At 45.8% G+C, this 26,324-nt stretch overlaps 1 protein-coding gene across 3 annotated transcripts in view; it reads right to left on the minus strand.

The window, feature by feature from the left end:
* The window catches only part of LOC123768929 (uncharacterized), a 40,863-nt gene extending 16,196 nt beyond the window's left edge, over positions 1-24,667 (minus strand). Inside the window, exons 1-3 of one of the 3 annotated variants that reach the window (XM_045759804.2) lie at positions 24,162-24,667; positions 7,332-11,533; positions 2,082-2,232 (exon numbers count right to left, since the gene is read on the minus strand). In XM_045759804.2, the coding sequence (XP_045615760.2) occupies positions 2,082-2,232; positions 7,332-11,513 (4,333 nt within the window). In that variant the 5' untranslated portion in view covers positions 11,514-11,533; positions 24,162-24,667. Of the gene's footprint in view, positions 1-2,081; positions 2,233-7,331; positions 11,534-21,568; positions 21,690-24,161 lie in introns of those variants that run through there. The other 2 variants (XM_045759778.2, XM_045759769.2) reach the window with 2 other exon arrangements.
* Between the last annotated feature and the right edge of the window lie 1,657 nt (positions 24,668-26,324).

Consider the following 26,324-nt stretch of genomic DNA (forward strand, 5'->3'; position numbering starts at 1 on the left):
CCATATATGATCCCCCATATATGATTCCCATATATGATACCCCATATATGATTCCCATATATGATCCCCCATACATGATCCCCCATATATGATCCCCCATATATGATTCCCATATATGATCCCCCATATATGATCCCCACATATATGATTCCCATATATGATCCCCCATATATGATCCCCCATATATGATTCCCATATATGATCCCCATATATGATCCCCACATATATGATTCCCATATATGATCCCCACATATATGATTCCCATATATGATCCCCCATATATGATCCCCCATATATGATCCCCCATATATGATTCCCATATATGATTCCCATATATGATCCAAAGATATATAATCCCTTATGTGTTCTTCACGCTGGGAAAGGGTCATGCCCAACAGGTTCTACGCAGTGCGTGTGCAGAGGGAAGTTCCTGAGAGGGAGGCCTAGGAAACAACTTTACAGTTATAACAAATTTAAATAACAAATATATTTTAATATAGGCATACACATAAATGCAAGTTTTACATGTGTATATGGATTATATCTAGAAGTAAAAAGTAAATATAATTCAAAGTACAGTTCATGTAAAATATGTTTTATAATTCGTCATTCACAAGTCCAGTTCTCAATAATTTTACAGTAAATAAAGTCCAAAAGTACCATTATTGAAGTCAAAATATATTTGAGAATATTAATATGCATTATAAACCATTGTAAGTTGTCAACTTTTTAAATAGATTAACAATATTTTGATCAACTGAAACACAATAAAAGGTTATTTAAATAAACAAAATAACAAATATTTCAGCAGTAAAGTTGTCCACTCGACGTGCAGAGGTGTAAAGTCCATTCCATACAGCAAGTAAGATATATGAAACCCTAATTAACACACATAAAATATATGGAAAAAGATGGCGGAAGAACATAAGAACATAAGAACAAGGTAACTGCAGAAGGCCTATTGGCCCATACGAGGCAGCTCTTATCTATACTACCCAATCCCACTCATAAACGTGTCCAGCCCACACTTGAAACAATCGAGGGACCCCTCCTCCACCACGTAACGCGGTAATTGGTTCCACAAATCAACAACCCTGTTACCGAACCAATATTTACCCAAGTCTTTCCTAAATCTAAACTTATCCAATTAATACCCATTGTTTCGTGTTCTGTCTTGTGTAGACACTTTTAATACCCTATTAATATCCCTTTTGTTATGTCCATTCATCCACTTGTAAACCTCTATCATGTCACCCGTAACTCTGCACCTTTCCAATGAATGCAACTTAAGCTTTGTTAATCTTTCTTCATATGAAAGATTTCAAATTTGGGGAATTAACTTAGTCATTCTACGCTGGACACGTTCAAGTGAATTTATAAGAACATAACAACAAAGGTAACTGCAGAAGGCCTATAGGCCCATACGAGGCAGCTCCTATTCTATAACCACCCAATCCCACTCATATACTTGTCCAACCCGCGCTTGAAACAATCGAGGGACCCCACCTCCACCACGTTACGCGGCAATTGGTTCCACAAATCAACAACCCTGTTACTGAACCAGTATTTACCCAAGTCTTTCCTAAATCTAAACTTATCCAATTTATATCCATTGTTTCGTGTTCTGTCTTGTGTTGATATTTTTAATACCCTATTAATATCCCCCCTGTTATGTCCATTCATCCACTTGTAAACCTCTATCATGTCACCCCTAACTCTTCGCCTTTCCAGTGAATGCAACTTAAGCTTTGTTAATCTTTCTTCATATGAAAGATTTCTAATTTGGGGAATTAACTTAGTCATCCTACATTGGACACGTTCAAGTGAATTTATATCCATTCTATAATACGGCGACCAAAACTGAACTGCATAATCTAAATGGGGCCTAACCAGAGCAAGATATAGCTTAAGAACCACACCAGGTGTCTTGTTACTAACGCTTCGATTAAGAACATAAGAACATAAGAACAAAGGTAACTGCAGAAGGCCTATTGGCCCATACGAGGCAGCTCCTATTCTATAACCACCCAATCCCACTCATATACTTGTCCAACCCGTGGTCAAAGGGCCGCGAGACCTACCCAAGCGGAAGATGTGCTGAAGCTGCAGACTATGGACTCTGACGCCGTAGAGGAAGCTGTGGTTCCTGTTGAAATAGTACTGCTCTCCTCCTACTACCTGGAGTCGACCCATCACCCCCTGGAGCTCTGTCACACTTCCTTCCACCAACATCTGGTCAAAACAAGAACCACAGTATTAAACACTGGGCCACCTACAATGCCTGATACATGTGGATGTAGATCTTGCAAGAGAGGGCTGGGCCGAATGCATCCACCTGGACCTAAATTCAGTGTGAAATGTAATGAAACGCCACTTTCTGGTGGGCCCCTTCTGTATCTTCTCTAACTATACATTTGGAGTCCTCCAAACCCAGGTACCACGCCAGGTTGTATCAAAACACGAGTGCCTACTGGAGACCAGAAACTGGCCTCCCTCAATAAAGAAGTGGGCTCCCTTCTGTATCTCCGGGAGCTATCTCACAGTAGAGAAGAAAACAACAAAAGGTTGGACTATAGTAAGTGCGTAGCAGAAGAGCCAGACGACACAATCCCACCCATTGAATGAGCTGATCTCCTATATATATTTTCTTTCTACAGAGGAGAAAAGTCTTCCTGAGCGTCTCAAAAGGGTTACAGTATAACGTTTATTACAGTGAATAACGTTGATGTAATATTTCTTAGGCTATTCATTACCACTATAATCACTATACAAAAAGATTCCTAACCTTCAACAGATTTAGCCAAGTCTCCGCAGCATTCTCCTTATGAAACACAGAGTTGACTACAGCAATGGTGAGCGAGTTAAGGCCTTGAAAAAGTCTGTGATCTGTCCCATTTTCTATTCGTTTTCTATTTTCTATTCCCCTAGGTTCAAGCTATTAACTACATCATTTTAGTGGCGTTGTGACAACTCGAAAGGACGAGTTGTCTAAACACCCACCTCCCCTCACACCTCCCCTCTCACCTCCCCTCTCACCTCCCCTCACACCTCCCCTCTCACCTCCCCTCACACCTCCCCTCACACCACCCCTCACACCTCCCCTCTCACCACCCCTCACACCACCCCTCTCACCTCCCCTCACACCTCCCCTCACACCACCCCTCACACCTCCCCTCTACCCACCCCTCACACCTCCCCTCTCACCACCCCTCACACCACCCCTCTCACCACCCCTCACACCACCCCTCACACCACCCCTCTCACCTCCCCTCACACCTCCCCTCACACCACCCCTCACACCACCCCTCTCACCTCCCCTCACACCACCCCTCACACCACCCCTCTCACCTCCCCTCACACCTCCCCTCTCACCTCCCCTCTCACCTCCCCTCTCACCTCCCCTCACACCACCCCTCTCACCTCCCCTCACACCTCCCCTCACACCACCCCTCACATCTCCCCTCTCACCACCCCTCACACCACCCCTCTCACCTCCCCTCTCACCTCCCCTCACACCACCCCTCACACCACCCCTCTCACCTCCCCCTCACACCACCCCTCTCACCACCCCTCACACCTCCCCTCTCACTTCCCCTCTCACCACCCCCTCACACCACCCCTCACACCTCCCCTCTCACCACCCCTCTCACCTCCCCTCTCACCTCCCCTCTCACCTCCCCTCACACCTCCCCTCTCACCACCCCTCACACCTCCCCTCACACCTCCCCTCTCACCACCCCCTCACACCTCCCCTCTCACCTCCCCTCTCACCTCCCCTCACACCACCCCTCTCACCACCCCTCACACCACCCCTCTCACCACCCCTCACACCACCCCTCACACCTCCCCTCTACCCACCCCTCACACCTCCCCTCTCACCACCCCCTCACACCACCCCTCACACCTCCCCTCTCACCTCCCCTCACACCACCCCCTCACACCACCCCTCACACCACCCCTCTCACCACCCCTCACACCTCCCCTCTCACCACCCCTCACACCACCCCTCTCACCACCCCTCACACCTCCCCTCTCACCTCCCCTCACACCACCTCTCTCACCTCCCCTCACACCACCCCTCTCACCACCCCTCACACCTCCCCTCTCACCTCCCCTCACACCTCCCCTCTCACCTCCCCTCACACCACCCCTCTCACCCCCCTCTCACCACCCCTCACACCATCCCTCTCACCACCCCTCACACCTCCCCTCACACCACCCCTCTCACCTCCCCTCTCACCTCCCCTCACACCACCCCTCTCACCCCCGTCTCACCACCCCTCTCACCACCCCTCACACCTCCCCTCTCACCTCCCCTCTCACCACCCCTCACACCACCCCTCACACCTCCCCTCTCACCTCCCCTCACACCTCCCCTCACACCACCCCTCTCACCACCACTCACACCATCCCTCTCACCACCCCTCACACCTCCCCTCACACCACCCCTCTCACCACCCCTCTCACCTCCCCTCTCACCACCCCTCACACCACCCCTCACACCTCCCCTCACACCTCCCCTCTCACCTCCCTTCTCACCACCCCTCACACCACCCCTCACACCTCCCCTCTCACCTCCCCTCACACCTCCCCTCTCACCTCCCCTCACACCTCCCCTCACACCACCCCTCTCACCACCCCTCACACCACCCCTCACACCTCCCCTCTCACCACCCCTCACACCACCCCTCACACCTCCCCTCACACCTCCCCTCTCACCTCCCCTCTCACCACCCCTCACACCACCCCTCACACCTCCCCTCTCACCTCCCCTCACACCTCCCCTCACACCACCCCTCTCACCACCCCTCACACCACCCCTCTCACCTCCCCTCTCACCTCCCCTCACACCACCCCTCTCACCTCCCCTCACACCACCCCTCTCACCACCCATCACACCATCCCTCTCACCTCCCCCTCTCACCTCCCCTCACACCACCCCTCACACCTCCCCTCTCACCTCCCCTCACACCACCCCTCTCACCTCCCCTCTCACCTCCCCTCACACCACCCCTCTCACCTCCCTTCACACCACCCCTCTCACCACCCCTCACACCATCCCTCTCACCTCCCCCTCTCACCTCCCCTCTCACCTCCCCTCACACCACCCCTCACACCATCCCTCTCACCTGCCTCTCTCACCTCCCCTCACACCACCCCTCACACCACCCCTCACGCCACCCCTCTCACCACCCCTCTCACCTCCCCTCTCACCTCCCCTCTCACCACCCCTCTCACCTCCCCTCACACCACCCCTCTCACCACCCCTCACACCATCCCTCTCACCACCCCTCACACCACCCCTCACACCATCCCTCTCACCTCCCCCTCTCACCTCCCCTCACACCACCCCTCACACCTCCCCTCTCACCTCCCCTCACACCACCCCTCTCACCTCCCCTCTCACCTCCCCTCACACCACCCCTCTCACCTCCCCTCACACCACCCCTCTCACCACCCCTCACACCATCCCTCTCACCTCCCCCTCTCACCACCCCTCACACATCCCCTCACACCTCCCCTCTCACCACCCCTCACACCATCCCTCTCACCTCCCCCTCTCACCTCTCCTCACAGCACCCCTCTCACCTCCCCTCACACTACCCCTCTCACCACCCCTCACACCATCCCTCTCACCTCCCCCTCTCACCTCCCCTCACACCACCCCTCTCACCTCCCCTCACACCACCCCTCTCACCACCCCTCACACCATCCCTCTCACCTCCCCCTCTCACCTCCCCTCACACCACCCCTCTCACCTCCCCTCACACCACCCCTCTCACCACCCCTCACACCATCCCTCTCACCTCCCCCTCTCACCTCCCCTCACACTACCCCTCTCACCACCCCTCTCACCACCCCTCACACCACCCCTCACACCTCCCCTCACACCACCCCTCTCACCACCCCCTCACACCATCCCTCTCACCTCCCCTCTCACCTCCCCTCTCACCACCCCTCACACCATCCCTCTCACCTCCCCCTCTCACCTCCCCTCTCACCTCCCCCTCTCACCTCCCCTCTCACCTCCCCTCTCACCTCCCCTCACACCACCCCTCTCACCCCCCTCTCACCACCCCTCACACCATCCCTCTCACCACCCCTCACACCATCCCTCTCACCTCCCCTCACACCACCCCTCTCACCTCCCCTCACACCACCCCTCTCACCACCCCTCACACCACCGCTCTCACCACCGCTCTCACCACCCCTCTCACCTCCCCTCTCACCTCCCCTCACACCACCCCTCTCACCATCTCTCTCACCTCCCCTCACACCACCCCTCACACCACCCCTCTCACCTCCCCTCTCACCTCCCCTCACACCATCCCTCTCACCTCCCCCTCTCACCTCCCCTCACACCACCCCTCTCACCTCCCCTCACACCACCCCTCTTACCACCCCCTCACACCACCCCTCACACCACCCCTCACACCACCCCTCTTACCACCCCCTCACACCACCCCTCACACCACCCCTCACACCACCCCAATCCCACCGTGCATTTCAATCACCACTTTACGGAGAGAAAGATAATGAAAGAGAGGGAGGGAAGGAGAGAAACATAGAGGAAGAGGAGCGAAAGACAGAGGGAAAGAGAGCAAGATAAAGGGCTAGAGGGAGAAAGATAGAATGAGAAAAAGTTATCGAGAAGCAGAGAGATAAAGAGAGAAACAGACAAGTAGAGAAAGAGACATGGGGAGGGGGAGAGAAAGATAGAGAAATAGGGAGGGCAGAGAAAGATAAAAAGATAGGGAGAGGAGAGAAAGATAAAGAGATAGGAGAGAAAGACAGAGAGAAGGAGGGAGAGAGAAAAAAAGCACTACAGCTATCCATCCTCAAACGAAATATAAGTTAAAGCATCTATTGGTTAAACGCACACACACACACAGACTGTTGCATCCTAAAAAAAATCATTTTATCATATTTAGTTCAGAGATCACCAGAAAGCCACTAATACCAAACCAGCTATAAATACTAACTTTTTTTTAAGGAGGAACCAATTGAATACAGAGGTAGTTAAGAGGAGAAACTACAAGAGTAAAGAAGACAAATTAGAAATCCTTACTTGAATACATTCCAACGTGTAATAGAACATATTGGAAAAATCATCCTAAGAACTCAAGATCACCTTCAACTGATTGTCAGCCGAGCGGGTCATTTTGTAAGCAAAAGGAAAATTAAGATTTTAAAGCTTATACAACCTTTTTTTTTATATGCAAAGACTAATGACCTGGAAACCCATTGGTCAACGAACTAAAACCTAGTAAGACAATGTGGTAAAATACCTGAATATGAGACTTAATTAATTCAATCCAGTGATTACTTACCGCATCGTCTTCAGTTTCGTTAAGAGGAGTAGAGGCAGTGTGGCAGGCCCCAGCGGTGGAGGTAGTCTGGGGGTTCTTTAAGGGCTCGCTCGTGTTGGTAGGACTCTTGTTGACAGGATTCTTATTGTTAGGGCTCTTGTTGCTAGGGCTCTTGTTGCTAGAGCTCTTGTTGCTAGGGCTCTTGTTGCTAGGGCTCTTGTTGCTAGGGCTCGTGTTGCTAGGGCTAAAGTCCCCGCTGGTTCTTGCACTTGCAGGCAGGGAGGAGGACGGTGTGTCGTCCAAGGTGTCTACCATAGCTCTCTGGAGATCAGCAGGCGAGACCCTCATGAGGGTTTGTACCTGGATGTCCTCTTCTGTTGGTTTCTTACCTCCCCATACCAACGTAGCTTTATACTGTACGCTTGTTTCGCCAACTACTGCATAATATTCTTGCATCGAACAGTGCCACTGCTTAGGATTGGACATGTTCATCTGTTGATACAATGGTTTGTCATCCCGGCATTTATTTTTATGTATGTAAACTACTGATCTATGAAAATAAACCAGCACTTTATCTTCGCCAAAATTGAGACTGACTTTGAGAATGCCGAAGTCATTTTTAATTTCAGTTAATTTTCCCGTTGCATCTCGAATAAAACGACCTCTGAATCTTTCCTTTGGCAGTATGCCTTCCGGATGCACAGGCTTCGAGTCCTTTGCTTCGTCTCCCATAAGAAAACTCTTGCAAGATCCGGTAACATTTACTCTGATATTGCAACCTCGAATTTTAGAAGGATTTCGTTTAAGATAATTGGTGACAATAGTTTGAGCTTCAGGAGGTTTCCTGCCATGCCAGGCCACAACAGCCTGGTGGGTTGCTGTGTGGCCCAGCACAGTGCGAGATGGGTATAATACTGCTGCCTCAACATTCACAAACTTGCGCCCATCGCAGAACTTCACCAAAGGATCAGTCGTTGGAACTCTTACCCGATCAACAAAAAAGGTGTCATGCTTGACAACAATAACATTAGTCCTATTTGTGACGATACCAAGAGATATGCTCGCGCGTTTCCATGTACAAGCGCCTACATAAGATACACATCTTATAAGAGGTTGTATATTGTCCATAAATCCTCTGGATTTCTCTGTTTTGGAACACTTTGCATCTCCAGCATTTAGGAAATGTCTGTTTGGCTGAACATGTATATCTTTGGTTATAGGTGTGTTATCATAGTTGTGTCTCCATTTTGGGAACCTTGTGTCAGATTGGACTTTCAGGAGTGTCTCTGCTTCCAGCTGTGTATCACCTTGCCATGCCACTAAAGCTTTGTGTGTCACAACACGTCCTAAGACTTCCACCGGATGGAGAAGTGACTGGACGAATGCATTCACTTGTACAGATTTTGAGGAGTATTTAGCTAGCGGATCGTTTGGAAGTGTTCTCACACCGTTCACAAAGAACTTATCATGATTTACTAGAATAGTTTTGTTAAAATGTGTAACAACTCCATTAGAAATACTACCAAAGTGCCAGATACAATCTTCAACTCGCACCACAGAATTAGGTCCAGTACTGGAAATATCATAAAGAGATTTATCGGATGAGTCGCCACCCACAAGTAGTTGTGCGGCAGGGGAAAGTTGGCCTCCAGCCTGTACCTGGCGTTCACTTGCAGTACCCGCGTCGTCGTCTTCCTGAAGACTTCGAATTGAATGAAGAGATGTGGACTTTGGAGGGACTCTTTGACTCTCAATATTTCTTTCCTGAAGGAGTAATTTACTATTTGTTGAGTGGGTTTCTTGCGACGGTGTGGGTGGTAAAGTTGCCAGAGCACAAGCCAAGTTCGCTTCAATATCGTGATAATTCTTAGGTAGCTGAACCATCAGGATTTCCCACCCAGACTTTCCTATTTGTTTTACATGTTCCAGTATGTGTGCCTTTACCGAAAAGATAAATGGAGGAACCAAAGTTATCCTGTCGTTTTGTACAAAGAACACCTCCTTAGACACTGGAAGAGATAAATTCGTTTTCTCTACAGAACACACGAGGCAACAGTCGTGCTCCCCAGCCTTCAGCGTGGCGGGAACATCACACCACAGACGCTGAAATACATTCTCTCGAATGTACAGTCCACTTGGCTCCCTCTTGTATACTTCCCCTCTCTTGAAGTCCATGGGCAAGAGATCTGCTTTTGGTGCTTTACCGAACCAAACACAGTTGCACGTGTATGTTAGAGTACCTGAAGCGTCGCCTCGTACCATCTTGCAGACTCTGGCAAACACCCTACCTGGTTGCAAGGATGCCAACAATACCAAATCTGACGTGTCTGCTGTATTCTCATCTATGAAAATTACATCATTTGTAAACTCGGATTTTACTAGTTTATTATCATAATTAACTTTTACATAGTTAATGTTATTTTCAAAAACAAAACGTATTACAGGAAGTGCACGACTGTCAATAAATACATAGGATTCCTCATGCGGTTCAGTAATTAAGTTCGGTTTCGTGTTCTGCCAGATAGCTATGGCCTGGAATGTCTTCACATTTGGCAACTCAACTGCGTCAAAACGTACAGGAGTTTGGTCGGGGAGGTCAGAGAGTGGCAGAGGCACGCTACCCCTCCACACAAGCCTACACTCGGCTCTTATGAGTTCTGGTACTCGCACACCAGGTATTCTCTCTGCATACGTCGATATGTACTGTTTACCGAACATATTACATAACTGGCCTCTTTGATTGTATAAACAGAATAACTTAGGGCAAATGAGATGAGATTCAGGAGTTGAAGATATTTCGTACTTACTGTCTTGTTTACAAGACTCTCTAGATGGCCAGCTTGACGGGTGTGTAGCACTATGGTCCGTCACGCGAGGACTCTGCAGGTGTGTAGCACTATGATCCTTCACGCAAGGACTCTGCAGGTGTGTAGCACTATGATCCTTCACGCAAGGACTCTGCAGGTGTGTAGCACTATGATCCTTCACGCAAGGACTCTGCAGGTGTGTAGCACTATGATCCTTCACGCAAGGACTCTGCAGGTGTGTAGCACTATGATCCTTCACGCGAGGACTCTGCAGGTGTGTAGCACTATGATCCTTCACGCGAGGACTCTGCAGGTGTGTAGCACTATGATCCTTCACGCAAGGACTCTGCAGGTGTGTAGCACTATGATCCTTCACGCAAGGACTCTGCAGGTGTGTAGCACTATGATCCTTCACGCAAGGACTCTGCAGGTGTGTAGCACTATGATCCTTCACGCGAGGACTCTGCAGGTGTGTAGCACTATGATCCTTCACGCGAGGACTCTGCAGGTGTGTAGCACTATGATCCTTCACGCAAGGACTCTGCAGGTGTGTAGCACTATGATCCTTCACGCAAGGACTCTGCAGGTGTGTAGCACTATGATCCTTCACGCAAGGACTCTGGTTACACAATGAATCCACTTGCTTCTTGCCTCCATTCAGTTCATTTTTTATTTCTATTTCATTCACCTGTTCACTTACGTTGGGGATACAATTCTTGGGCCATAAATCTACAGGAGTACGTTTAGTAAAGTTCAGTTCTTGCTGACAATGTACCTGAACGTGAGCCTTATGTTCCTCCGAGTTATCAACTGTTGGGCAGGTTCTTTTCTTCATGCACTTCACTTCCTCAGAAATTGGTTTATCTCCATCGTTAAGTGTCATCCAGTTTTGCCTCGGCGTCCGGAGATCAGGTCCAGGTGGTCGAGGTCTTGCCTCCACCCGGCAAGTGTAAACATTACTGGCGTCCTTAGGCGTTCTCTCCTTAGAATGCGATACATCTGACGGCTCTTCAAATGACATACCATCATTCTTACCCTGATTATCTTTAACGTTTTCGACATTGTTAAAGCTCTTCAAATGACTGACTGTTCCTGATGAACTGAGTAGCACATCTGGCATGGGTTGATGTAAATGTTGCAGCTGTGGAAGTTTAGTGATCTCTCCTGGTGTCTCTTTCTTTGGTTCTTCCAGTGAATTCTTGGCGGGAACCCGAGCGTGAGAGACCGTGCAAGACTCTGCATCATCTCTGGCCTCGACTGACTCGTGTCTTGGTAGCCAGCCCACTTCACTGGATATCTCTTCATCTGACTCTGCTTCACTAAAGACCTCTTCACTGGTCGACTTCCTAGAGTCACGCGAACCTTTGAATTTCCCACAGCAGAGCCATTTCAGCATTCTTGCGAGATTATTATTTCCTGCAATGAACAATCGCTTGTATAAAGAGGGAGGGTTGCAAAAAATGGAATTTTGCAATCAATAAAATACACAGAACTTACACTAGCTATAAGCTGCTCATTCATATAAAATTCAATATTCTGATGTTTAACATACAATACAGATCAATTTCCTTTAAAATGGGATATATCATTATCACAAATCATTATTTCTGCCAATCAGTTATAGTTGTAGTCAGTGGCGGACCTAACTGTGTTTGGACCCTGGACCAAATCTAGTCATTGGGCCCCACCCTCTGGTCAGTGTGGCAATTCAAAGGCCAAATACATACATGGGGAGAGCTCATATCATAATAATATGTAATGATTAATGATCACAGTTATATTATGCATCGGTTCGCAGAGGAATACATTGAGGATATATTCCTATACTTGTAAGTATAAACAATGCTGGTGGGCCCCTCTAGTTCTGGTAGGCCCCACCTGGTCTGGTAGGCCCTACCTGGTCTGGTAGGCCCCACCTGGTCTGGTAGGCCCTACCTGGTTCTGGTAGGCCCTACCTGGTTCTGGTAGGCCCCACCTGGTCTGGTAGGCCCTACCTGGTTCTGGTAGGCCCCACCTGGTCTGGTAGGCCCTACCTGGTTCTGGTAGGCCCTAGGCCATAACCTATTTGCCCTACTGGGCAATCCGGGCCTGTGTTCAGTACCAATAAAATTTTGTTTTTTCCAGTAACGATTATTTTATAAATAGTCCCAGCGTCGTCTTTAAGATATATTTTAATTAAATGCAACAACGAAATTATTCTTCTTGGAGCCACTTAACATGTGGCTCTAAGTCCAATGTTAAATTCATCCAATGTAAAATTTACACATTGTTAACTTACTCTTTGTTACTTTATTTCTACATTGTAAAATGCTAGGTGAGTTAGCAGTAGAAGACTGTGAGTTAGTAGCACAAAATGTTGTGAGCTGAAGCACAAGATGTTGTGAGTTGAAGCACAAGATATTGTGAGCTGAAGCACAAGATACTGTGAGTTAGTAGCACAAGATATTGTGAGTTAGTAGCACAAGATATTGTTAGCTGAAGCACAAGATATTGTGAGTTAGTAGCACAAGATATTGTGAGTTGAAGCACAAGATACTGTGAGTTAGTAGCACAAGATATTGTGAGCTGAAGCACAAGATATTGTGAGTTGAAGCACAAGATATTGTGAGCTGAAGCACAAGATACTGTGAGCTAGTAGCACAAGATATAGTGAGTTAGTAGCACAAGATATTGTGAGTTAGTAGCACAAGATATTGTGAGCTGAAGCACAAGATATTGTGAGTTAGTAGCACAAGATATTGTGAGTTGAAGCACAAGATACTGTGAGTTAGTAGCACAAGATATTGTGAGTTAGTAGCACAAGATATTGTGAGCTGAAGCACAAGATATTGTGAGTTAGTAGCACAAGATATTGTGAGCTGAAGCACAAGATACTGTGAGTTAGTAGCACAAGATATTGTGAGTTAGTAGCACAAGATACTGTGAGTTAGTAGCACAAGATATTGTGAGCTGAAGCACAAGATATTGTGAGTTGAAGCACAAGATATTGTGAGCTGAAGCACAAGATACTGTGAGTTAGTAGCACAAGATATTGTGAGTTAGTAGCACAAGATATTGTGAGCTGAAGCACAAGATATTGTGAGCTGAAGCACAAGATACTGTGAGTTAGTAGCACAAGATATTGTGAGTTGAAGCACAAGATACTGTGAGTTGAAGCACAAGATATTGTGAGTTAGTAGCACAAGATATTGTGAGCTGAAGCACAAGATACTGTGAGTTAGTAGCACAAGATATTGTGAGCTGAAGCACAAGATATTGTGAGTTAGTAGCACAAGATATTGTGAGCTGAAGCACAAGATATTGTGAGTTAGTAGCACAAGATATTGTGAGCTGAAGCACAAGATATTGTGAGTTGAAGCACAAGATACTGTGAGCTAGCAGCACAAGGTACTGTGAGCTAGCAGCACAAGGTACTGTGAGCTAGCAGCACAAGGTACTGTGAGCTAGCAGCACAAGGTACTGTGAGCTAGCAGCACAAGGTACTGTGAGCTAGCAGCACAAGGTACTGTGAGCTAGCAGCACAAGATACTGTGAGCTAGCAGCACAAGATACTGTGAGCTAGCAGCACAAGATACTGTGAGCTAGCAGCACAAGATACTGTGAGCTAGCAGCACAAGGTACTGTGAGCTAGCAGCACAAGATACTGTGAGCTAGCAGCACAAGGTACTGTGAGCTAGCAGCACAAGATACTGTGAGCTAGCAGCACAAGATACTGTGAACTAGCAGCACAAGGTACTGTGAGCTAGCAGCACAAGGTACTGTGAGCTAGCAGCACAAGGTACTGTGAGCTAGCAGCACAAGGTACTGTGAGCTAGCAGCACAAGGTACTGTGAGATAGCAGCACAAGGTACTGTGAGCTAGCAGCACAAGGTACTGTGAGCTAGCAGCACAAGGTACTGTGAGCTAGCAGCACAAGGTACTGTGAGCTAGCAGCACAAGTTACTGTGAGCTAGCAGCACAAGGTACTGTGAGCTAGCAGCACAAGATACTGTGAGCTAGCAGCACAAGATACTGTGAGCTAGCAGCACAAGATACTGTGAGCTAGCAGCACAAGGTACTGTGAGCTAGCAGCACAAGGTACTGTGAGCTAGCAGCACAAGATACTGTGAGCTAGCAGCACAAGGTACTGTGAGCTAGCAGCACAAGATACTGTGAGCTAGCAGCACAAGATACTGTGAGCTAGCAGCACAAGATACTGTGAGCTAGCAGCACAAGATACTGTGAGCTAGCAGCACAAGGTACTGTGAGCTAGCAGCACAAGATACTGTGAGCTAGCAGCACAAGGTACTGTGAGCTAGCAGCACAAGATACTGTGAGCTAGCAGCACAAGATACTGTGAACTAGCAGCACAAGGTACTGTGAGCTAGCAGCACAAGGTACTGTGAGCTAGCAGCACAAGGTACTGTGAGCTAGCAGCACAAGGTACTGTGAGCTAGCAGCACAAGGTACTGTGAGATAGCAGCACAAGGTACTGTGAGCTAGCAGCACAAGGTACTGTGAGCTAGCAGCACAAGGTACTGTGAGCTAGCAGCACAAGGTACTGTGAGCTAGCAGCACAAGTTACTGTGAGCTAGCAGCACAAGGTACTGTGAGCTAGCAGCACAAGATACTGTGAGCTAGCAGCACAAGATACTGTGAGCTAGCAGCACAAGATACTGTGAGCTAGCAGCACAAGGTACTGTGAGCTAGCAGCACAAGGTACTGTGAGCTAGCAGCACAAGATACTGTGAGCTAGCAGCACAAGATACTGTGAGCTAGCAGCACAAGGTACTGTGAGCTAGCAGCACAAGGTACTGTGAGCTAGCAGCACAAGGTACTGTGAGCTAGCAGCACAAGATACTGTGAGCTAGCAGCACAAGGTACTGTGAGCTAGCAGCACAAGGTACTGTGAGCTAGCAGCACAAGATACTGTGAGCTAGCAGCACAAGATACTGTGAGCTAGCAGCACAAGGTACTGTGAGCTAGCAGCACAAGGTACTGTGAGCTAGCAGCACAAGGTACTGTGAGCTAGCAGCACAAGATTCTGTGAGCTAGCAGCACAAGATACTGTGAGCTAGCAGCACAAGGTACTGTGAGCTAGCAGCACAAGGTACTGTGAGCTAGCAGCACAAGGTACTGTGAGCTAGCAGCACAAGATACTGTGAGCTAGCAGCACAAGATACTGTGAGCTAGCAGCACAAGGTACTGTGAGCTAGCAGCACAAGGTACTGTTGTAACAAACTAGGCTGTTGTAAGAATTATCCAGAGTGGTTTATCGACAAAAGAGAATGGGAAGCTGAGCCGCATGGTGACCTGACCCCCAGGGGAATTCGCGGTGGAAATAACCAACGCTTTGTTCATAGCTGCGTATAATGAATCATCCTATAGTATTCAGTAAATTAGAGAAAATTAGCCTTTATTCATTTTGCATTAAAATTGTATTGTATAATAGTACTGGATACAATATCAAGAGTATTCTAATTATTGAGTTTAAGTCACCATCAGTGACGTCACGAATCAGATCTAACTTTTGAGGCGGAGTGACCGGCGGTCATAGGTCAGCAGGGTTGACATGTCTAATATTTCTCAAAGTTTTAATAACCATTTTTGTGATCGGGAACAGCTTTGCCGTTAGATGTTTGTGTAATCTAATTCAGTAAAATAATTCAACCAGTCTGGATCAATTAAGTACAACAGAGTTTAATTGTTATAACTTAAACCTTGCTAGTAACTGGGTAGAACTTTGACTAGGCGGAAGGATACAATGTTCTGTCTGGGGGAGACCAGACAAGGAAGAAATCAGTGTGAATACGGGAGCAGCTGGGAGAGGTCAAACATCTTACCTCTCCCCAAGACATCTAGCTGGTCGCCCAAGGTATAGTTGCTATGGTTATGTATAGAAATAGTCTTCTCATTTGCCATTCAGGTCAAGTAGGGAGTGTTAAAGTGATAGGGAGTGAACACATTTAGATTTTGTTTTAGTTTTCTTTTAATAAATTAAATTTGTTATTAATTTGCATTTTATTGTTTCCATTTGGTTATGTGTAAACTTGTCCTGGTCACGTGGTCCACACGAGGCAGAGTTGTATTGGGCGCCGATTCTAACATCGAATCGGAATCATCATTACCGTGTAATTTATTCCACACTCAAGGTCATCGTTTATAGTGGGGATCAAGCCCCTAGGTTGATTAATTAGCGTGATCGATCCAGACCTCGATCATTGCTCTTGTATTACTGGTCTGGTGGTGGCAGCAGAGGTGACTCTAGGGTTTTGTTCAGAGCTTAGGTCACGTCATACTGGGTGTAGAATCCTAAGTCGGTCAATCGTCTTAGGACCACGTGGCGTGGAGTTGGCTTTGTTAAAAGTTTTGGAGTCCCTTGGTTTAGAAATAAAAGTAAGAATACGGGTAGAGGGAGTAGAAAGAAGGAAGAAAAGAGAGAGGAACCCAAACCCGTGTTACACTGTGAGCTAGCAGCACAAGGTACTGTGAGCTAGCAGCACAAGATACTGTGAGCTAGCAGCACAAGGTACTGTGAGCTAGCAGCACAAGGTACTGTGAGCTAGCAGCACAAGATACTGTGAGCTAGCAGCACAAGATACTGTGAGCTAGCAGCACAAGGTACTGTGAGCTAGCAGCGCAAGGTACTGTGAGCTAGCAGCACAAGGTACTGTGAGCTAGCAGCACAAGATACTGTGAGCTAGCAGCACAAGATACTGTGAGCTAGCAGCACAAGGTACTGTGAGCTAGCAGCACAAGGTACTGTGAGCTAGCAGCACAAGGTACTGTGAGCTAGCAGCACAAAATACTGTGAGCTAGCAGCACAAGGTACTGTGAGCTAGCAGCACAAGGTACTGTGAGCTAGCAGCACAAGATACTGTGAGCTAGCAGCACAAGGTACTGTGAGCTAGCAGCACAAGGTACTGTGAGCTAGCAGCACAAGATACTGTGAGCTAGCAGCACAAGATACTGTGAGCTAGCAGCACAAGGTACTGTGAGCTAGCAGCACAAGGTACTGTGAGCTAGCAGCACAAGATACTGTGAGCTAGCAGCACAAGGTACTGTGAGCTAGCAGCACAAGGTACTGTGAGCTAGCAGCACAAGGTACTGTGAGCTAGCAGCACAAGATACTGTGAGCTAGCAGCACAAGATACTGTGAGCTAGCAGCACAAGATACTGTGAGCTAGCAGCACAAGATACTGTGAGCTAGCAGCACAAGATACTGTGAGCTAGCAGCACAAGGTACTGTGAGCTAGCAGCACAAGGTACTGTGAGCTAGCAGCACAAGGTACTGTGAGCTAACAGCACAAGATACTGTGAGCTAGCAGCACAAGGTACTGTGGGCTAGCAGCACAAGGTACTGTGAGCTAGCAGCACAAGGTACTGTGAGCTAGCAGCACAAGGTACTGTGAGCTAGCAGCACAAGGTACTGTGAGCTAGCAGCACAAGATACTGTGAGCTAGCAGCACAAGATACTGTGAGCTAGCAGCACAAGATACTGTGGGCTAGCAGCACAAGATACTGTGAGCTAGCAGCACAAGATACTGTGAGCTAGCAGCACAAGATACTGTGAGCTAGCAGCACAAGGTACTGTGGGCTAGCAGCACAAGGTACTGTGAGCTAGCAGCACAATGTGGGATAATGGAGCTGAAATTAGATACTACTGTGTTCTACTTATGAATAAAGTATAGTTTAATTTTTTTTTAATTTACTTCGCGGTGATTTCAATATTATTATATTTGAATGGAGTGTTTGCATATATTTAGTATGACTCTGGGAATATCAGAAATATTTATTTCTGGTGTGATGGTCGTGGGTTCTATTACAGCAATTTACGAAGAGTTTCAAAATAGGATTAGAATGTAAAAACATGGTTTTGTAAGTGTAAATAGCACAAGAGAATGTGCGGAGTGAGTGTATGTTGAGCATGTTTAGGGATTTAAACAGAGGTTTCAAACCCTAAAAGAGGTTTTAAATTTGTCTAAACAGAGGTTAAAACACACAGAGCTGTGTGTTGTCTGAAGATAGTTTGTAATAGTTCTGATACATGATTTGAAGGATGATGGGATTGAAGTACTTTGCTGTGGTTGAACCCCATCCACAGATACCATATGTTAGATAGGGATAGAATAATGGATAGATTAGTGAGTAGTATTGTGTGAGAAGAGATTACTCTTCTCACATTTCTCATAGTGTGAGAAGAGATTGCCAGAAATAATAAAACAAAATAAGTATATGCAGGGGTCGGGGGAGAAAGCTAATTGGACTGCAGGAGCATGATAAAGTTGACGCCCTTGCTAAGGCTGCAGTAAATAAAGAGTGTTGAACGGAATCTTGAGTTATCAAATAGGTCCCTTAAAAGTGTTATTAGACCAGAACTCCTGGATGGATTTGAAGAAAGTAGAACAGTGCAAACTGGAACTAGTAGGTCCATTGTTTATCACAATGAAATGTGTGAAGTAAAACATGTGTATGGGGCAAGTAACAAAGTCAGTAGACTAACAGATGTTGTCACAGCTCCAATAAGACTTGGCTACAAGTATCTCTGGCAGTTGGGCTTGTATAAGGATCTAGATGAAGTAAAGTGTAAAGTGTGTGGACGAAGACAGGGATACACTAGAGAATTGCCACTTAGACTGAGGAAAAATTTATCCATTTAGAGATAAATCTAAACTCACGCTGCATAAAAAGCCAAACCAACGTATAACAAATGAAAAAATATCTGAAATCCTTAAACTCTCCATATATTGTTTCTGGTAGATAAATGACGTGTTTGAGACTAATGCATAAAGTGTGTAGTGTGGAGACTAATAATAACAAACAGCAGCTTTAATATGAGCCTGTAACACCATTATCAGTAAAATATTTTGTATATTAGCAAAAGACCTGTCATCAATGTATAATAATTAAATGTAAAAGAGTTTAATGATTTTTTTTATAACTAGCTGACATTATATTTATAAGGAGTGCAGAACAAATGTTATTGTTAATGTAAAAAATCTTCGTTGAGGTCTGATAAAGACCTTTTGTACTCTGTAATCTTTTTTGCGCTACCGCTTGCTGTGGCTGATGCCGGCGGAGGCGGCTAGTTTATTGTGCACCCCATACTCATCCTGTGAGCAGTAGTTTATTGTGCACCCCATACTCATCCTGTGAGCGGTAGTTTATTGTGCACCCCATACTCATCCTGTGAGCAGTAGTTTATTGTGCACCCCATACTCATCCTGTGAGCGGTAGTTTATTGTGCACCCCATACTCATCCTGTGAGCAGTAGTTTATTGTGCACCCCATACTCATCCTGTGAGCGGTAGTTTATTGTGCACCCCATACTCATCCTGTGAGCAGTAGTTTATTGTGCACCCCATACTCATCCTGTGAGCAGTAGTTTATTGTGCACCCCATAATCATCCTGTGAGCGGTAGTTTATTGTGCACCCCATACTCATCCTGTGAGCAGTAGTTTATTGTGCACCCCATACTCATCCTGTGAGCAGTAGTTTATTGTGCACCCCATACTCATCCTGTGAGCAGTAGTTTATTGTGCACCCCATACTCATCCTGTGAGCGGTAGTTTATTGTGCACCCCATACTCATCCTGTGAGCAGTAGTTTATTGTGCACCCCATACTCATTCTGTGAGCGGTAGTTTATTGTGCACCCCATACTCATCCTGTGAGCAGTAGTTTATTGTGCACCCCATACTCATCCTGTGAGCAGTAGTTTATTGTGCACCCCATACTCATCCTGTGAGCAGTAGTTTATTGTGCACCCCATACTCATCCTGTGAGCGGTAGTTTATTGTGCACCCCATACCCATCCTGTGAGCGGTAGAGCAAAAAGCATTACAGAGGGCACAAAAGATCTTTATCAGACCTCAACGGAGATGATTACATAAACAATTTCATCTATCCTTCACACCTTATAATTACAATGTCAGCTAATTACAGAGAATGTTCTATTTCAAAAGCTAGATATTTACAGTAAGTCATTATACATTAATGGTTGGTCTTATCGCTAATACATAATTGTTTGAGCAATGGAGATATTACAGAGTCATAGGGGAGCTGCTGTTTATTATTAGTCCTCATAATACACTACTTGTTTCTGAATCTCATATGTCATTTATCTACTGGAAGGAAATGTGGATACAGTGTAAGGATTTCAGGTAATTTATCCATGGTAATAAGATAGGTTGCCATATCATACAGCATGAGCTTAAAATTATCTCTAAATGGCTCAATTTTACTATAATCCAAGATATAGTGTTCGAGTGTGTGTCCCTGTCTTTGTCCACAAACTTTACACTTTACTTTACACTTTACAGGGGCCTCGTAGCCTAGTGGATAGCGCGCAGGACTCGTAATTCTGTGGCGCGGGTTCGATTTCCGCACGAGGCAGAAACAAATGGGCAAAGTTTCTTTCACCCTAAGTGCCCCTGTTACCTAGCAGTAAATACGTACCTGGGAGTTAGTCAGCTGTCACGGGCTGCTCCCTGGGGTGTGTGTGTGTGGTGTGGGGGGAAAAAAAAGTAGTTAGTAAACAGTTGATTGACAGTTGAGAGGCGGGCCGAAGGAGCAAAGCTCAACCCCCGCAAACACAACTAGGTGAATACTTCATCCATATACAAGCCAAACTGCCAGAGATACTTGTAGCAAAGTCTTATTCGAGCTGTGACAACATCTGTTAGTCTGCTGATGTTGTTACTTGCCCCATACACATGTTTTAATTCACATATTTCATTGTGACAAACAATGGACCTCCTAGTTCCAGTTTGCACTGTTCTGCTTTCTTCAAATTCATCCAAGAGTTTTCAGTGTCATGTTTTCAGTCTCATCCATGTGTTCAGTGTCAGAGTAGTTAACAGATGTATTAAGCAGTGATGTGGTGGAGGCCATACACAGTTTCAAATGTAGATATGATAGAGTCCATAAGGCCCAAGAATTTGTGAACCAGTAGATTGACAATTGAGAGGCGGGACCAAAGAGCCAAAGCTCAATCCCCGTAAGCACAAATAGGTGAGTACAAATAGATGATTACACACACACACACACACACACACACACACACACACACACACACACACACACACACAACTGCCCTGGCAAAAGTTACCGAAGATGAACACTAGAGACGGGAGCACAATAAACTAGCGCACACTAGAGACGGGAGCACAATAAACTAGCGCACACTAGAGACGGGAGCACAATAAACTAGCGCACACTAGAGACGGGAGCACAATAAACTAGCGCACACTAGAGACGGGAGCACAATAAACTAGCGCACACTAGAGACGGGAGCACAATAAACTAGCGCACACTAGAGACGGGAGCACAATAAACTAGCGCACACTAGAGACGGGAGCACAATAAACTAGCGCACACAGGTGTATTTGGGCACAATAAACTAGCGCACACAGGTGTATTTGGGCACAATAAACTAGCGCACACAGGTGTATTTGGGCACAATAAACTAACGCTCACTGGAGACAGGTGCACAATAAGCCAGGTGACTCTGGAGGGAACAATATACAAGTGACAGGTGCACTGCAACCATCACTCTCCAGATAACTCCTTATCTCCTTTCTCCTTATCAGAATGGCAGTAATCAGGCGAATATAAATATGGTGCTATCGTTAGTCAACGCTCCGGTTGCACTCAGGCTTCGGTTTTAGGAATACAAATGTTGCATGTACCGTAAATTGTTGTCCGAAACGCTATGCGTACTAGTGGCTATAGGTATTGTATGTACTAGCTATGTCTATCTTTAAATCCAACATTATGTAACTCAATGAATATATCTTTACCTAAATAAAAAATCTGAATGTGAATAAAAACTGATATGCACCAGCGAGCAGCCTAATGCATACTGCTTGAGTGGAAGTGCTGCCTACCTCAACAAGTGGTATATTATTGTTGTACGCAGTGTACCAGCTAATAAAACTCCTCTATATCTGTACACTGTAACACAAGTGTATGGCATGTCCGTCAGCAAAATAATAAAAATAAAAAAATAGACACTTGATTATTTTACGAATAATTTACAGCCACATGAACATTTGATATTGCAGGCCCGTCCTCAGACCAAATCCATTACTATTTTATTATTATATATATATATATATATATATATATATATATATATATATATATATATATATATATATATATATATATATATATATATATATATATATATATATATATATATATATGAAAAACTACGCCCACCCTCAGACCATCTGGATACTTATCTAGATATTTGTGATGGTTTGAAACCCGATTACGGTTCCAGTAATAGTATACACGTAAACTGAGAAATGAACCGTTATCGTAAACAGAGACTATTCTCAAGTTGTAACTTAATTTAGTGTAGTAGAAATTGTTGGTTTAAAATATATAAAGGGTAAACATTTTAATTTAAGAATTTGGTTTTCTGTAAACAGAATTCGTGGGCACATTTAAATAGCTCTTGGATTCCACAGTTTGCACTATTGTCAATAATACATCGTGCGGCCCCAGCATGGAACACGTACCTTGTCAAGCACAAGACAAAGCTCGAAAAAGTTCAGAGGTATGCTACTAGGCTAGTCCCAGAACTAAGAGGCGCGAATTAAGAGGAAAGGGTGTGTGAAATACACCTCACGTCGCTGGAAGACAGGAGAGCTTGTGCGAAAACCCTAGGTACGCTCAGCTACCTGGCCAGAAGACAGCTGTACCGCATGAAGAACATGTATGTCCCAGACCCCGAAGATCTCTTCGTAGCAGAAAACACCACCAGCGACTACGAGATCCACGAACCACCACACAGAACCAGAAGAATCACTCTCCAACAAAAAGTGATCAGACATATCCATGATGAGGCCTTCCCAAGCCCTCAGATACTAAGCGGTCTGCCAGACGACCCAGATGAGTGGCCCATCCCGGACCCAATGAAGAATAAAGAAAGGAAAAATAAATAAATAAATAAATAAAACACCTACCAAAAAAAATATAAAACCAAAAAACCATTTGTCGTGGCGTCAGAAGTGTAACTACCCTGATGTTTCTAAGATTAGCCTCCTTCAGCCAACTCCATCGGCTCTAGTGCTTTAGGACACCAACAAGGTCACAAACACTAGCCCCCCCAGCCAATGTACTGATAACCCAACATAACACATACGCAAACAAACAACACATACAAAAATGTCAACCCATGGTGGACAGGCCACCGAACTTTCAAACCTCCTCTCTCTCTACACCCGCATCCTCTTCCTGAATTTCATCTCCCCATCCCTCTACCTCCCCCATCCTTTCCATTCCCTATGGACATCAATCCGATCCAGGAGAGCTTGGGGAGATATGATCACTACCTACAAAATCATCAGAGGAATTGACAGGGTAGATAAATTGTTTAACACGGATGGAACACGAACAAGGGGACACAGGTGGAAACTGAGTACCGAAATGAGCCACAGGGACGTTATAAAGAAATTTTTCAGTGTCAGAGTAGTTTTTTGCAGGAATATTCCTGCGCGGGCCCTAAGCCTCTGGCTGGCCCACTAAGTGTTGCTTGTTTCTGTTTTACTTGGGCGGAGTATGAGTATTTATGACTCATATTGTCGCTTCAGTACGATTTTGTCCCACGTGTTTAACAACTCTAACAGATGGAATGCATTAGGCAGTGATGTGGTGGAAGCTGATTCCATACACAGTTTCAAATGCAGATATGAAAGAGCCCAGTAGGCTCAGGAATCTGTACACCAGTTGATTGACAGTTGAGAGGCGGGACCAAAAGAGCCAAAGCTCAACCCCCGCAAGCACAACTAGGTGAGTACATACATACATACATATAATATGCATATTAAGTTTCAAAAACTTATTTTCAACAAATTTATAAAAATTAAATGCACTAAAAACATATGCATACTTGATAACTTTGTTTATCGACACGTACACCGCAACTGTCGTACCACGTTCCACGAGAAGCATGGCTCAAAAATGTCCCGAGATTCGTCAAATTTCACTTGTGCAGTTGATATATACGCTAGGACTATATAATATTTAACATATTACAGGCAGGTATACTCACGCAGGCTTCGTGGAGCATGGTGGGTGGCGGGAAATACTCTACAGAGCCTCAGTAAGGAGGGTTTACTGAGACGAGGCGTCGTGGGGACCTTAGATGACGCCAGCGTGCAGGGCTGGCGGGCGCGGGCTCCACACTACCACCACCATGGTCTCTCTCACTGCTGTCTTCCTCATCCCACACATCTCTCACTCATTCTTTAATGTCAGGATGACCGATTAGTTTGAGAACCGAGAATGAATTGCTTGGGTTTTGTACTACTCGCGATGTGTACAGGTCTGCTCGAGACGGAGATCATTACAAGGGAGTTGGTGTGCGGGGGTTGCCACGTTACCACCTATTCATTCATTTATTTACAAGAAGTTACTTTGGGGGTTAACAGAGAATATAGAAAATAAGTTGAATTAACATTCTTGTAAGGCCACTGGCACGCATAGTGTTTCGGGCAAACCTACTCCTCATTGTATCACTAATATGAACAAACTCACCAACATAAATACGTATTACTCTTGACGTCATATTATGCTACTATTTTTTAATATTTAGATAATATTTCGCTCCTCATAGATACAATTGTACAATAAACTCTGCTATTGTTCACTCTCAGTTATTTGTTGTTTTTATCTTGTGAACATATTCAAGAATTTATAAATAATTCTAATATAAATGTTCAGGAAATGTGTATTCCTTTAAAATGACCTTCAACCACAGCCAAGTACAAGTCACGCTGGTGACTGTCATCTGTCCGCCGCCGACCACTGGCCGGATGTGTAGGGTGCATGATAGGCAAATTAAAATGATGTGTAACTATAGCTTGTTACGATCCCAGCCCCTATTGTTGAATATGGGAACCGTGATCTTATAGAGCACGGTATACACTCACGAATATTTGAAGATATTCTTATGCTGTACCCGAGTTTGCTAGTGCAGGCTAATAGATCTGAATTGTATTGTAAATTATAATTAGGATATTTACATGGTTAGTTTATATATGTTTGATAAGGAAAAGTGTACGCATCTTTGGGTGAAATGTAGAGTTTACTTCAAATCAGAAATTGCGGGTATTTTAGCTTCTGCCAGACGTAAGAGGTTTTAGTACGCGTAGCTAGTTTAGGTACACTATGTTGACATGTTGTCTAATACATTATAAAGCTAGGATGTTCCATTTATACTAAGGATTAAATGATGGCAATTAAGTATTGTATAGGAGGTATAGATAACAGTGAATACAGTACGACTAGTTTACCAAGTCAAGGAGGCACGTGGTGGGTGCTGTAGCCGTCTCTCAGTTATGGATGTCGCGATCACGGGAGACATCTCCCGTCACGCAGGGTGCAGTCGCGCCTCCACAGATCTCCAGTATCAGCTCTTGATACTGGTGATGCCTCCAAAGGGCCACCACTTACGGGCTATTCATGCCCGTGCCACCTCTTGGGTGGCTTAATCTTCATCAATCAATTAGATGTCGCGATGGTCAGGCTTGGCGGGTGTCGTCTTTTTTTTTCTCTAATTTAGAAACTGTACTAGTGGTCGATCTCGAACGCATTGTTGATGTGACGACTTCTGAAGATTGTAACTTGCTTAGATAAATGAATTGTGGGGTTCAGCAGTCCCTGAGCCCATTATGTGCCTCTGTAACCCTTTCCACAACCACCCACAAGATGGGTATGGGGCGTGGGGGCGAAGGTCACTCAGACTTAAGAGTTACCTTCGCCCCCCACACAAAGGACAGAGAGTGAGAGTCCCAGAGCAGCAGAGGGCACCATGCCCAAACCTCCAGCACTTGTTACAGAGCCTAGGAGAAGGAATGTACTCCTGGACAGAGCACCTGGCACCAGCAAGAATGACAGAGGGTGGAAGGGTCCTACCATCAAAGGTAATCTTCACAACCGGAAGGGTCAACGTTGCCGGCGACGACCACGAGGGGGGACGAGTAAATGTGTCTACCTAGAGGACAGAATAGCCTTGGGCATCAAGGATATGCCGAATATGATCGTGGCAGTCCTGCAGATTCCGAACACCGGTCGCAAGATGGGGCGGAAGGAGAATAGTGCCAACACTGGCATTCAACCGAGCGTTCTTTGAGACCCGAACAGGGGTCTCACCAAGGCAGGATAAGGCACCCAAGCGGGAAGCTGCATCCTGAGGAGCAGCAGCAACGACATG

This window comes from Procambarus clarkii, chromosome 86 (genome assembly GCF_040958095.1).
Source record: "Procambarus clarkii isolate CNS0578487 chromosome 86, FALCON_Pclarkii_2.0, whole genome shotgun sequence".
NCBI lineage: Eukaryota > Metazoa > Arthropoda > Malacostraca > Decapoda > Cambaridae > Procambarus > Procambarus clarkii.